This window comes from Hippopotamus amphibius, chromosome 2, assembly GCF_030028045.1.
Source record: "Hippopotamus amphibius kiboko isolate mHipAmp2 chromosome 2, mHipAmp2.hap2, whole genome shotgun sequence".
Classification (NCBI taxonomy): Eukaryota; Metazoa; Chordata; class Mammalia; order Artiodactyla; family Hippopotamidae; genus Hippopotamus; species Hippopotamus amphibius.
Window position 1 is genome coordinate 128,734,657 of NC_080187.1, and position 14,530 is coordinate 128,749,186.

General features: G+C 37.7%; 1 protein-coding gene across 2 annotated transcripts in view; it reads right to left on the minus strand.

Moving 5' to 3' along the window:
- The window catches only part of CENPP (centromere protein P), a 226,384-nt gene extending 212,071 nt beyond the window's left edge, over positions 1 to 14,313 (minus strand). The window contains exon 1 of one of the 2 annotated variants that reach the window (XM_057722502.1): positions 14,101 to 14,313. In XM_057722502.1, coding sequence (XP_057578485.1) covers positions 14,101 to 14,207 — 107 coding nt within the window. In that variant the 5' untranslated portion in view covers positions 14,208 to 14,313. The remainder of the gene's footprint in view (positions 1 to 14,100) is intronic. The other variant, XM_057722504.1, reaches the window with a different exon arrangement.
- Between the last annotated feature and the right edge of the window lie 217 nt (positions 14,314 to 14,530).

The following is a 14,530-nucleotide window of genomic DNA, read 5'->3' on the forward strand; positions in this document are numbered from 1 at the left end:
ATATACTACGAAATGGAAAGTAGATAGCCAGATGGGAAGCTGCTGCGTCACACAAGGAGATCAACTCGTCGATTGGTGATGACCTAGAGGAGTGGGATCGGGGGGTGGGAGGGAGGCTCAAGAGGGAGGGGTTATGGGGATATATGTATAAATATAGCTGATTCACTTTGTTGTACAGCAAAAACTGGCACAACAGTGTAAAGCTATTATATTCCAATAAAGAGCTTTAAGAAAAGAAAAAGAAAAAAAATGTTCAAGAGAGTCCTGTAAAGTAAAATAAAAGTACACTAGACAGTAACGTGAAGCCATGTGGAAAAATAAAGATCTCAATAAAAATAGTACATGGGCATATAAAATCTAGCAGTACTGTAACAATGGCTTGTAACTGAACTTTTTTTCCTACATGATATAACGTTTTAAAAAATTATTAGTCTAAAGGTACTATTAATATAACTTTCATCTGTGACTTCAAATCATGTTTTCTACAAAATTTAAGAAATGAATGAATTTTAAAGAATTATTAGTTTATGTTTGGAGTCACAAAATGTATAAAGATATAATTCTGTGACGTAAACAAAAACAAAAACAAACAAACAAAAAACAAACCAGTGGGGATGGAGCTATAAAAAGGCAGAATTTTTCTGTTATTGAAATGAGGTGGGTATAAATTTAAATCAAGTGTTGTAACTTTAGCATATTATTTATAATCCCTCTGATAACCACAAAGAAAATAGCTAAAGAATACACATCAAAGAAAATGAGAAAAATTTAAGCATTTCACTCCAAAAATTCAACTACTCAAAAGAAGACAGAAATGTAGGAAATGAGGGACAAAGAAACTTAAGGGCATAAAAAGTACAAACAACAAAATGACAGAAGTAAGTCTCTCCTTGTAAGTACTTATTTAAATGTAAAGGGGTTAAAGGCTCCAAACAAAGGACTGAATTTCGAAGAATTGATAAAACCACAGGCTTCAACCATATGCTGTCTATAAGAGAATCACTTCAGATACAAAGACTACAAGTGAAAGATGAGAAAAGATATTCCATGAAAAAAGTAACTAAAAGAGAGCAGGCCTGGGGACACTAATATCAAACAAAACAGACTTTAAAGTCAAAAAAGGTTATAGGAGACAAAGAAAAATATATATATTAGTAAAAGGTTCAATACAGCAAGACATAAAAATTATAAACGTTTACAAACCTAATGACAGACTATCAAAATACAGTAGTGCTTCAGTACCTGCAGTGTACTGGTTCCTGGACTCACCACAAATACCAAAATCTATGGATGCAGAACCTGCGGATATGGAACCTGCAGATACAGGCTTGACTATGTTTTGAAGCAAAAACTGAGAGAATTGAAGGGAGAAATAGTTCTATGTAACCAGTTCAAAATGGCTACATAAGAGGATCCTGAATTCACCTCCTCCCATAGTCATACCAAATCTATACCTACATATGAAACGATTTTCTCTGAAAGAAACCCCAAAACTAGCTGGGCAACCCCTCCACATCAGGCAGATGAGAAAAAGCCCATACTGAAATGAATGGCAGAGGCTGAGACACAATCCACATAAAAGCCATCTGCTGCACAGCAACCTGCAGTCAAGAGGGACTAACAACCCCGAGCTGCCCTCTGAGGACTGAAACTTGTGAACACCACAGTTGGCACCCCAAGTTTTAAGACCAGCATATGAGAGGTGAGTCCCTAAAATATCTAGCTTTGAAAGCCAAAGAGCCTTGGGTCCATGAGACTCACAAGGCTAAAGGGAATCCAGAAACAGTTCTTAAAGGGCCCACGCACGCAGACTCACTTACCTCCGAACTCAGCATAGAGGCAGTTGACAAAAAAGCAACCAGCGTTTCTGTTTAAGAGGCCTATTTTCTTATCTTAAGGCTTTGGCCTGAAGGCTTCTAATTAAACATCATACAAGAGCCTACTGAAATACCTCCAAAGACAGAGGCCAGTGAACATCATCTTTGTACTCTCTCTCTCCACATCACCAGTACCTCCTGGAAAGGAGTTTGTGTGCTCTCTGGAACCCTGATTTTTATGGCTGCCACCTAGCAGCACACCTCTTGTTCACCGGGCTCTGGCAGCCAACAGAACTTACAGCAGAACTTATGGTGAGTCCCCTAGCACTGTAAGAAAGGGAGAAACATTTCTTAAATGACTAATGGCCCCAGGGCACAGCAGACTAAAATGCACTCCTAGTCTTACTGTGAAAGAGACAGATAAGCTTATCTTCAGAACTGGGGCCTGAGTGGCAGGCTTGTCATTAAACACACATTCAGAGCCCAATTACAATCCTCTGCAGAGACTGAGGAGGTCTGAGGATGTTACCTTCATGCTTTCCATCTGACCAGGGCCAAGTCATCAGTGTCTCTCCAAAACAGGGGCTTATGCACCCCCAAGTGTTGTGGATGCTGTCCAGAGGACATATCCCTTTATAGCCTGGCTCTAGTGGCCAGAAGGGCTTGTGTTCGTGAGTTCAAAAGAAAAGTAACGACCGAAGAAGCACTTCTCACCTTGCTATTACCAGGGCTCAGGGCAGAGGGAGCAGTCTTCCCTTAAAGAGGTATATTTGTAGACTTTATTTTACTTATTTTTTAAATATTTATTTATTTATTGGCTGTATTGGGTCTCTGCTGCTGCACGTGGGCTCTCTCTAGTTGCAGTGAGTGGGGGCTACTCTTTGTTGTGGTGCATGAGCTTCTCATTGTGGAGGCTTCTCTTGTTGCAAAGCACAGGCTCTAGGCACGTGGGCTTCAGTAGTTATGGCATGTGGGCTCAATAATTGTGGCTCACAGGCTCTAGAGTGCAGGCTCAGTAGTTGTGGCACATGGGCTTAGTTGCCCCGCATTATGTGGGACATTTCTGGACCAGTGATTGAACTTGTGTCCCCTGTATTGGCAGGTGGATTCTTAGCCACTGTGCAACCAGGGAAGTTCTATTTGTATATTTTAAAAGTTCCTCCCTGAGGGTCTTCTTGCCAATCAACCTGAATCTACCTGCTGACTGAGAACCTCTCCTTTGGGACACTGACAAGTCTTGGCATACTCTCAACTACTGGGAGCAGCTAAGAATAAAGTAGGCTGCTTGGACAATACCAAGGTTTCAGAGAAAATCAAGACCAAGGGCAGATTTGAACAATGAAGTTCATCTACTACACAAGGTCACTCTTTCAAGACTGTAGGAGAGGGCTGCTTTACCTAATACATATAAACCAACACAGAGAGTCAAGAATATGAAGAAACACAGGAATATGTTCCAAATGAAAGGACAAGATAAGGCTCAAGAAAAGACCTTAATGAAATGGAGATCAGTGATTTACCTTATAAGCAGTTCAAAATAATGATCATAAAGATGCTCGCAGAGCTCAGGAGAACTATGGATGAGCAAAATGAGAATTTCAACAGAGTCAGAAACTATAAGAAAATATCAAGTAGAAGTCATAGGCCTGAAGACTACAAAACTGAACTGGAAAATTCAATACAGAGGTTCAACATCAGACTAGATGAAACAGTAAAAAGGATCAGTGAACTTGAAATTAGGCAATATAAGTTATCCAATCAGAGCAGCAAAAAGGAAAAAGAATGAAAAAAAAAGCTATAATAGCTTAAAAGACTTATAGGGCAACAACAAATGGATCAACATTCAAATTATAGGGGTCCTTAGAAGAAGAGGAGAGAAAGAAAGGAGCAGAAAACTTATTTGAAAAAATAACTGCAGTAAACTTAACTAACCTGGGGAAAGAAACAGACATCAGATCCAGGAAGCATAGAGAGTACCAAATAAGAGGAACCCAAAGAGACCCACATCAAGACAGATGAGAGACTCTTAAAAGCAGCAAGGGAAAAACAACTTGTTATGTACAAGGGAACCCCAAGAGACTAACAGATTTTTCAGCAGCAACTTTGCAGGCCAGAAGGAAGTGGCATGATACATTCAAAGGCTGACAGACAAAAACTGCCAACCAATAACACCCTACTGGCATAGTGGTCCTTCAGATTTAAAGCAGAGAGAGATTTCCAGACAACCAAAGGCTAAAGGAGTGCATCCCCACCAGATAGGTCTTACAAGAAATAGTAAAAGAACTTCTCTGAAACAAAAGGTCAATAAGTAGAAGCAGGAAACAAGAAAGTATAGTTCTCACTGGTAAAGGTAAATATATAGAAGAATTCAGAATAATCTAATGGTGCATTGATGGTGGGTTAATCACCTAAAAGCTAATATGAAGGTTAAAAAACAAAAGTAGTAAAAATAACAATAACTACAACAGTTTGTTATGGTATACACAATATAAGAAGATCTAAATTGTGACATCAAAAACATAAAACATTGGGGGGAGGGAGTAAAAATGCAGAGCTTTAGAATGTGTTAGAACTTAAGTTATTGTTAACTTAAACAGTTATAAACATGATTTATGTAACCCTCATGGTACCCACAGAGCAAAAAAGCTACAGTAGATACAAAAAAGAAAAAAAGAAAGGAATCTAAGCATACCACTACAGAAAACCACCAAATCACAAAAGGAGAGAGCAAGAGAGGAAGAAAGGAGCAAAGGAATTACAAAACTTCCAGAAAATAAAATGGCAATAACCACACACCTATCAAAAATTACTTTAAATGGAAATGGACTAAATTCTCCAATCAAAAAGCATAGAGTGGTTGACTAGATTTAAAAACAAACAAAGACCCATCATGTGGCCTACAAGATGCTCACTTCAGATGTAAGCACATATACACTGAAAGTGAAGGGATGGAAAAGATATTCCATGCATATGGAAACTAAAAGAAAGCTAAAGTAGCATATTTATATCAGAAAAAAAGGCTTTAAGACAAAGTTGTAATAAGAGACAAAGATGGTCGTTATATATCGATAAAGGGGTTAATCCAACAGGAGGACACACTAGTAAATATTTATGCACCCAATACAGGAGCACCTAAATATATAAAACAAATATTAACAGACCCTAAAGAGAGAAATAGATACAATACTAGGAGATTTTAGCACACTACTCACACCAACGTGTAGATCATCCGGAGAGAAAATCAATAAGGAAATATTGGTCTTAAAGAACACATTTAGACCCTAAGAACTTAACAGACATATACAGACTATTCCACTTAAAAGAAAGAATACACACTCTTCCCTAGCACACAAGGAACATTCTCCAGGATAGGTCATATGCTAAGCCACAAAATGCATGGCTTAACACAAAACAAAAATAAAGTCTTAATAAATTTAAGAAGATTGAAATTATATCACGCATCTTTTCCAACCACAATGGTATTATACTAGAAACCAATTACAAGAAAATAAAACATCCACAAATATATGGAGATTAAACAACATTCTACTGAACATGACAATGCGTCAAAAGAAAAATCAAAACAAAGTAAAAAAAATACCATGAGACAAATGAAAACAGAAATAAAACACACCAAACTATGGGTTATAGCAAAAGTCATTCTCAGAGGGACATTCATAGCAATAACTGCCTATGTTAAAAAGCAGTAACAAAAAAATCTCAAATAAAAAAATCTAACTTTACACCTAAGGAAGTAGAAAACGAAGAACAAATGAAGCCCAAAGTTAGTAGAGGGAAACAGCAAAGACCAGAGAAAGAAAAGAATGAGATACAGACTAAAAAGGTGATAGAAAAGATCAAGGAAACCAAGAGCTGGTTAGTTAAAAAGGTAAACAAAATAGACAAAACTTTAGCTAGAATACTCAAAAAAGAGAGAGAGGGAGAAGACACAAAATCAAAATGAAAGAAGAGACATTACAACTGACACCACAGAAATACAAAGGAAACCGCTTACATCATAATAAAGTATGAAAACTTATATGCCAACAAACTGGACAACCTAGAAAAAACAGAAAAACTTCTAGAATCGCAGAACAAGACTGAATCACGAAGAAACAGAAAAACTGAACAGACCAATTAATAAGGAGGAGATTGAATTAGTATTTAAAATCCTGCCTACAAACAAAAGTCCAGGACCAGATGGCTTCACTTGTGAATTCTACCAAATATTTAAAGAAGCAAACCAATCCTTCTCAAACCTTTCCAAAAAACAGAAGAAGGGAAAACTTACAAACTCATTTTATGAGGCCATTACCCTGATACCAAACTCAGACATGAACACTACAAGAAAAGAAAATTTCGAGGCCAATATCCCTGATGAACATAAACGTAAATCCTCAACAAACCATTAGCAAAGCTAATTCAGCAATACATTAAGGAACATACACCAGGATCAAGTGGGATTTAGTCCAGGGATGCAAGAATGGTTCAAATCTGCAAAATCAAAATGATACACCCCATTAACAAAATGAAGGATAAAAACCATGTGATCATCTCAATAGATGCAGAAAAAAGTCTGACAAAATTCAACATCCATTTATAATCAAAACTCTCAACAAAGTGGGTATAGAGGAAACATACCTCAAAATAACAAAGGCTACATGACAAATCCACAGCTAACATCATCATACTCAAAAGTGAAAAGCTGAAAGTTTTCCCTCTGAGTTCAGGAACAAGACAAAGGATGTCCACTTTCACTACATTTATTCAACATAGTAATGGAAATACTAACCAGAACAGAAGAAAAAAAAGAAAGGCATTCAAATAAGAAAGGAAGAAGTAACATTGTCACTATTTGCAGAAGACATGATATTATTTAGAGAAAACCCCAAAGACTCTACCATAAAGCTGTTAAAACCAGTAAACAAACTAGTAAAGTTGCAGGATACAAAATCAATACAAAAATCTGCTGTGTTTCTATGCACTAATAACAAACTATCAGAAAAAGAAAAAAAAGAAACCAATCCCATTTATAACTGCATCAAGAAAAAATACCTAGGAATAAACTTAACAAAGGAGGTAAAAGATCTATAAACTGAAAATTATAAGACACTGATGAAAGAAACTGACAAAATATTAATATTTGAAAAGATATTCCATGCTCACAGATAGAAAGAATATCGTTAAAAATGTCCATACTACCCAATGCAATCACCAGATTCAATATAATCCCTAACAAAATTCCAATAGCATTTTTCACAGAAATAAAAAAAAAAAAAAATCCTATTATTTGTATGGAACCACAAAAGACCTGGAATAGCCAAAGAACTTTTGAGAAAGAACAATACTGGAGGTATCACATGTTTTGATTTCAAACTAGACTACAAAACTATAGTAATCAAAGCAATATTGTATTGGCATAAAAACAGACACATAGATCAACAGAAGAGAAAAAAAGAGGCCAGAAACAAACCCATTCATATATGGTCAATTAATTTATGACAAAGAAGCCAAGACTACACAATGGAGAAAGGACAGTTTCTTCAATAAATGGGTTAGGAAAACTGGACAGCCACAAGCAAAAGAATGAAATGGAACCACTATCTTACACCATTCACAAAAGTTAACTTAGAATGGATTAAAGACCTGAAACAATAAACATCTTAGAAGAAAACATAAGTACTGAACTCCCTGACATTGGTCCTGTCAATAATTTTTTGGATTTGCCACCAAAAATTAAGGCAATAAAAGCAAAAATAAACAGGTGGCACTACATTAAATTAAAAAGCTTCTAGACAGCAAAAGAAACTATCAACAAAGTGAAAACACAACCTATGGAATGTAAAAAAATATTTGCAAATCATTTATCTCATGAGGGGTCAATATCCAAAATGTATAACGAACTCATACAACTTTTGAATAGCAATACAATTTTTGAATAGCAAAAATCCCCATACAATTTAATACAAGCAAAGAATTTCAATAGACATTTTTCCAAAGAAGACATACAGAGACCAACAGGTACATGAAAAGGTGCTCAGCATCATTAATCATCAGGGAAATGCAAATCAAAACTATAATGAGGGACTTCCTAGGTGGTGCAGTGGTTAAGAGTCCACCTACCAATGCAGGGGACACAAGTTCAAGCCCTGCTCTGGGAAGATCCCACATGTCATAGAGCAACTAAGCCCATGTGCCACAACTATTGAAGTCCACACACCTGGAGCCCGTGCTTCACAACAATGAAGCCACCGCAATGAGAAGCCCATGCACCACAGTCAAGAGTAGCCCCCGCTTTAGCAACTAGAGAACGCCCGTGTGCAGCAACAAAAACCCAACGCAGCCAATAAATAAAATAAATTTATAAAAAAAAAACTATAATGAGATACAACCTCACACTTGTTAGATTGATTATTATCAAAAAGGCAAGAAATAACAAGTTGTGGGTGAAGATGTGGAGAAATAAGAATACTTGTGCACTGTTGGTGGCAATTTAAATTGGTGCAACCACTATGGAAAACAGTATGGAGGCTCCTCAGAAAGTTAAAAAATTGAATTACCATATGATCAACAATTGTACTGCTGTGTATTTATCCAAAGGAAACAAAAACACTAACTCGAAAAGATATATGCACCCTAATGTTCACTGCAGCATTATTTACAATAGCCAAGACATGGAAACAAACTAAGTGTCCACTGATTGACAAATGGATAAAGAAAATGTGGGCTGTATATACATGGAATATTATTCAGCCATAAAATGAATGAACTCTTGCCATTTGTGACATCATGGATGGACCTTGAGGGCATTATGCTAAGACAAAGAAGGACAAATACCGTATGATCTCACTTATATGTGGAATCTAAGAAACAACAAAAACAAACAAGTTCACAGATACAGAGAATAGATTGGTGGTTGTCAGAGGCAAGGGAGTGGGTGGGGGTGAGGGAAATGGGTGAAGGTGGTCAAAAGGTACAAACCTCCATTTATAAAATAAGCAAGTCATGGGGATCTAAGGTATAGCATGGTGACTATAGTTAATAACACTGTACTGCATATTTGAAAGTTGCTAAGAGAGTAAATCTTCAAAGTTCTCATCACAAACAATTTTTGTAACTATTAATGAGGACGAAACTTAAGAATTTCTTGTGATCATTTTTTGTTATATACAAACGTGAAAGCATCATATTGTATGCCTGAAACTAAAATAATGTTATATGCCAATTATAGCTCAATAGAAAACAAAATAACAGTTGGAGACTTCAATCCCCTACTTACAATGATGGATAGAAAAACCAGACAGATAATAAGTAAGGGATAGAAAACTTAAACACCACAATACATCAATTAGATCTAAGAGACACACACAGAACACTCTACACAAGAGAACACAAATTATTCTCAAGTGCAGGTGGGACATTTTCCAGGGTAAATCATATACTGGGCAACAAATTGAGTCTCAATGGATTTTAAAAGACAAGTATTCGACAAAGTATTTTCCCCAACCACAGTCAGCTGAAGTTAGAAATCAGTAACAGAAGGAAAACCGAAAAATTCACAAAATTGTGAAATTAAACAACACACTTTTAAATAAGTGTATTTATTACCAATAATAAAGAAGAAATTACAAGGGAAATGAGAAAATATTTAAAGACCAATGAAAATGGAAACACAACATATCAAAACAAGAGACATGGCAAACAGAGCACTAAGAACATTTGCAGCTATAAACACAAATTAAAAAAACAAGAAAGATCTCAAATGAACAACTTAATGGTAAAACTTAAGAAACTAGAAAAAGATAAACCGAACCTAAAGCTAGTAAAAGGAAGGAAGTGATAAAGATTAGAACAGAGATCAATGAAATAAACATTAAGAAACAGAAAAAATTCAATGAAACTAAAAATTGGCTCTTTGAAATAAAATCTGAAAAGAATTTTCACTTTTATGAAGAAATGTGAGAAGTGAAAATAGTGTTCAGGGCTTGTTCTGCAGGGAGCCATCATAGAGGCAACACACACCCTGAGCAGCGAGCGCGGCACCACCAAGCTCCTACCCCAGAAACTGCACTCAGCATCAAGCCACCATAGCTTTGAACTGTGTGAGCATCTGTGCTGTATCTTGATTTACTTTGTACATCTGCTAGCAAAATGTGTCCTGAGGTAACTGCTTCTTTGCTTTACACCATTTTGACTTACAAAAGGTTTCACAGGAATGCTCTATTTTCGGATAGTGGGGGGGAACCTGTATTTGAAATTTTCATAATAAAAAACACTCAAAAAACTAGGAACAGAAATCAAGTATCTCAACATAATAAAAACCATATACGGACAACCCACTACAAACATCATACTTCATGGCGAAAGACTGAAAGCTTTTCCTGTAAGATTAGGGTGCAGCTTTCACTACTTCAATTCAACATAATAATGAAAATTCTAGGTAGAGCAATTAGGTAAGAAAAAGAAATAAAAGGCATCTAAATTGGAAAGGAAGAATTAAAATTATCTCCGCAGACTACCATCTGTGGTAAATGCAAAAAAATCCTAAAGATTCTACAAAAATCTGTTAGAACTAATAAATGAATTCAGCAAAGTAGCAGGATAACAAGTCATCACATAAAAATCAGATGCATTTCTATACCACAATGAACAATCGGAAAAGGAAACTACAAAAACAATTCCATTTACAATACCATCAAAAAAATACACAGGAATTAATCAAGAAGGTAAAAGATTTGTACAATGAAAACTACAAAACATCACTGAAAGAAATTAAAGAAGATATAAATAAATGGAAACACATCTCAGGTTCATGGATTAGGAAATAATGTTATAAAATGTCAACATTACCCAAAGCAATCTACAGGTTCAATGCAATCCCTATCAAAATCCCAATGAGGTTTTGTTTGTTTGTTTGTTTTGTTTTTTTGCGAAAATAGAAAACGCCATCCTAAGATTCATATGGAACCTCAAGGGATTCCAAATAGCAAAACAATCTTGAAAAAGAACAAAACTGAAGGATTCATATCGCCCAATTTCAAAGCATATCTCAAAAGGTACAGTGATCAAAACAGGGTAGTATTAGAATAAAGACAGACATACAAATCAATGGAATGGAATATGTAGAGAAGCCAGAAATAAACCTTCACATATACGGTCACATAATTTTTGACTAGCATGCCAATACTATTCAGATTGTGCTCGGAAAACTGGATAGCCACATGCAAAATAATAAAATTAGAGCATTACCTGACATACACAAAAACTAATTCAAATTGGATCAAAGATGTAAATATAAGACCTAAACAATAAACCTCTTGGAAGAAAATGTAAGAAAAAAGCTTCATGACATTGGATTTGGCAATGATTTCATGGATATATTCGATACCAGAGGCACAGGCAACAAAAGAAAAAATTCATGAAAAAAATCTTAAATTGTACATCAAGACACTGCCAACACAGTAAAAAGGCAACTCACAGAATGGGAGAAAATATTTGTTGATTATCTGATTAGAGATCAATATGCAAAATATATAGAGAACTCCTAAAACTCAACAACAAAACCCCAAACAACCTAATTCAAAAATGTGCAAAGGACTTAAATAAACATTTCTCCAAAGAAGATATACAAATAGCCAATAAGTACATGAAAAGACACTCAACATCACCTATCATTAGGTAAAGGCAAGACAAAACAACAGTGAGGTACCACTTCATACCCACTAGGATGGCTACTATCAAAAGAGATAACAAGTGTTGATATAGATGTAGAGAATCTGGAACCTTTGTAGACCATTAATGGGAATGTAAAATGGTAGACCCACTGTGGGAATCAGTATAGTGGCTCCTCAGAAAATTAAAAATAGAATTAACATATGGTCCAGTAACTCCACTTCTTGGTATACATCCAAAGAACTGAAAGCAGGGTCACAAAGAGATATCTGTACACCCATGTTCATACCGGTATTATTCACAATAGCTAAAACATGGAAGGAACCCAAGTATCTATTGACAGATGAATGCATAAGTCAAATGTGGCATATACAGACAAGAAAATACTATTCAACCTGAAAAGGAAAGGAAATTTTGCAATATATTACAATATGGTGAAACTTAAGGATATTATGCTAAGTGAAATAAGCCAGTCACAAAAAGATAAATGTGTATGATTCCATTTACATGAGGCAATAGAGAAGTCAACTTCAGGAGGCACAAAATAGAATGGTGGTTGTCAGAGGCTAAGGGGAGTTGGGAAGTGGGAAGTTATTGTTTAACGGGTATGGAGTTTCAGTTTTACAAGATGCAAAGAGTTACGGAAAGAGATGAAGGTAATAGTTGCACAATATTATGAATGTTATACCACTGATACGTACAATGAAAAATGGTTAAGATGATACATTTATATGTATTTTACTCAAACTAAAAAAAAAAAAGTTTGGCACACGGGTCCTAAACTTCCTTCTCTGTCACAGTGAAAAGAAGCATTAAATCCAAACATCTTGGACTTTCTCAGCTTGATCACTGAGGAAGCTCAGATTACATGGAGAGTCTATACACTGTCCTGAGCTAAAAATGACATATTGTGGCCAGTAAAGAAGTCATCTTTCATCATGGTGTTTCCTCAAACTTTCTAAAGTGCATACAATCATTAAAGGTCTTGTTAAAAAGCAGATTCTGACTCAAGCCTGGGCTGAAATCTGTATTTCTCTTCAACCCAAGTGATGCTAATACTTGCAACCTGTGGAGCACCCCTGGAGTAGCAAACGTTCTAATACATTAACTTGTTCTAATACATTAACTGCTAATCCTTCACTTGTGGAGGAACACATTTGTTCCCTGTTCACCTATTTCCCTCTCCCTTTTATTAGTTTACTTCCTCTACCTTCCTGATTCCATCCAACATGCATGCAAACATTTTCTTCAGAACTCCTCCTTCCCAATTTCTACCAACTCTTGTCCAGTTCGTTCAGGAAAATCTTATCCTCTCTGCATCTATGTCAACTTAGAATTGACTGAAAAATGAAGATAGTTTCTGCTTTCAAGCAGCTTGCAAGTCTGAGACAATAGGTACATAATTAATTGTCATAGACCCTTTCTCTCTCCTTCTTCAGTTAGGCAAAGTGCTTGGGCTTTGAAGTTTGATTTTTGGGCTCAAATCCAGCTCTAACACTTACCTTCTCTGAGACTTCAGGCAAGCAACTTAACTTCTCTGAGCCTCAGTTTCCTAATTTTAAAAAGGGGTTAACAACAGCACCTGACTCGGAGGATTGTCATAGGTATTAAAAGAGATGCTACACGTAAAGACGTCTGCATCTCTCAGTCTGGCACTTAGTAAGTAGTCGATAGACCTTGGCTATTGGTAGTAACAAAGACGTTATGATGCCACCGCTCTGTGGCAGACAGCACTCTTCAGTTATTTCTACCTATTAGTGCATATGGCTCTGTTCGCCTTTAAACAGGGAGTTCCCTCACTTCCTTTACAGCAGTGGTCCCCAACCCCCTGGCGGCAGACCTGTACCAGTCCATGGACTGTTAGGAACCGGCCGCACAGCAGGAGGTGAGCAGCAGCGGAGGTAGCAAAGCTTCATCTGCTGCTCCCCATTGCAGGCATTACTGCCTGAAACACCCCCCGCCCCCAACACACACACCGTCCATTGAAAATTTATCTTCCAGGAAACCGGTCCCTGGTGCCAAAAAGGTTGGGGAACGCAGCTTTCCAGGGATGCTTCCCCTCCTGCAGGCATTTGACAATCACTTTCGCAGCTTTTGCCAAATTCTCCTATAGACTACATTATCTACTCTTCTTTATATCAAAACTTACTCTTTTACCTAAATCATTTCTTAAAGGAAATTTCATATCACTACCATAAGCGAAAAATCAGTATCACTTTCTACAGTTAGGTGACTCGTAAAAACAAATGCCATGAAACCAGAGTTATTAAATCCCAACTAGATACTGCTGCCCACTAAAGGCAAGGCTGCCAAGGAGATAAGCAAGACTTTCACCTTGCTAGTTACGAGCAAGAGAAAGAACACCTTGAAATGAAGTGAAATGAAACACCACCCCCTGACTGCGATTAAATCAGTTAATATACGATCATATGTTTACAACGAGGTCCCCGCATGTACTCATCACTCTTAGCGCTGTTGTTAACAAACAGATAATGAGTTCCAGCCCACGTCTGGTGCTCGGGGAAAGTCTGGGGGGGGCGGGGGAGGGGGGAGTCCGGGGCGCCTGGAGTAGAGATCACCCTTCCCACCGGGCCTGAGGAAGGCCACATACCGAACTCGGGAGGAGCCCTCCCGGGGCGCCGGCGGCTCCACGCACGCCCGCCTCAAGGCAGTGATCTCGCCTTCCAGGGCGTGAGCCTCCGCCAGCTGAGAATCCATGGTGCGGCGCAGACAAGCTGCCTGACAGAAGCGCGCCCACGTCCGGCACTTCAAGCCTCGCGCGCTTGGCGCGAACCATCCCGGAAAGCGGCGGGGGAGGCAGGGGAACGACGCGCGATTCCCGCGTTTATAACCCGCGCTCGCCAGCACCCCGGGCTCGTTGCCATCCGTGCGCACTTTTTCACAGCTGTCCCCCAGTAGTCCCTACGCTTCAAGACAGTTGACTCCCCCAAACCCGAAGTCCAAGGGCGCAGCTACCCACCCCTACCTAGTGGCTCCTTGGAGCAACCAGGACGAATAAGTCACAGAAGAGGAGGTTCCGG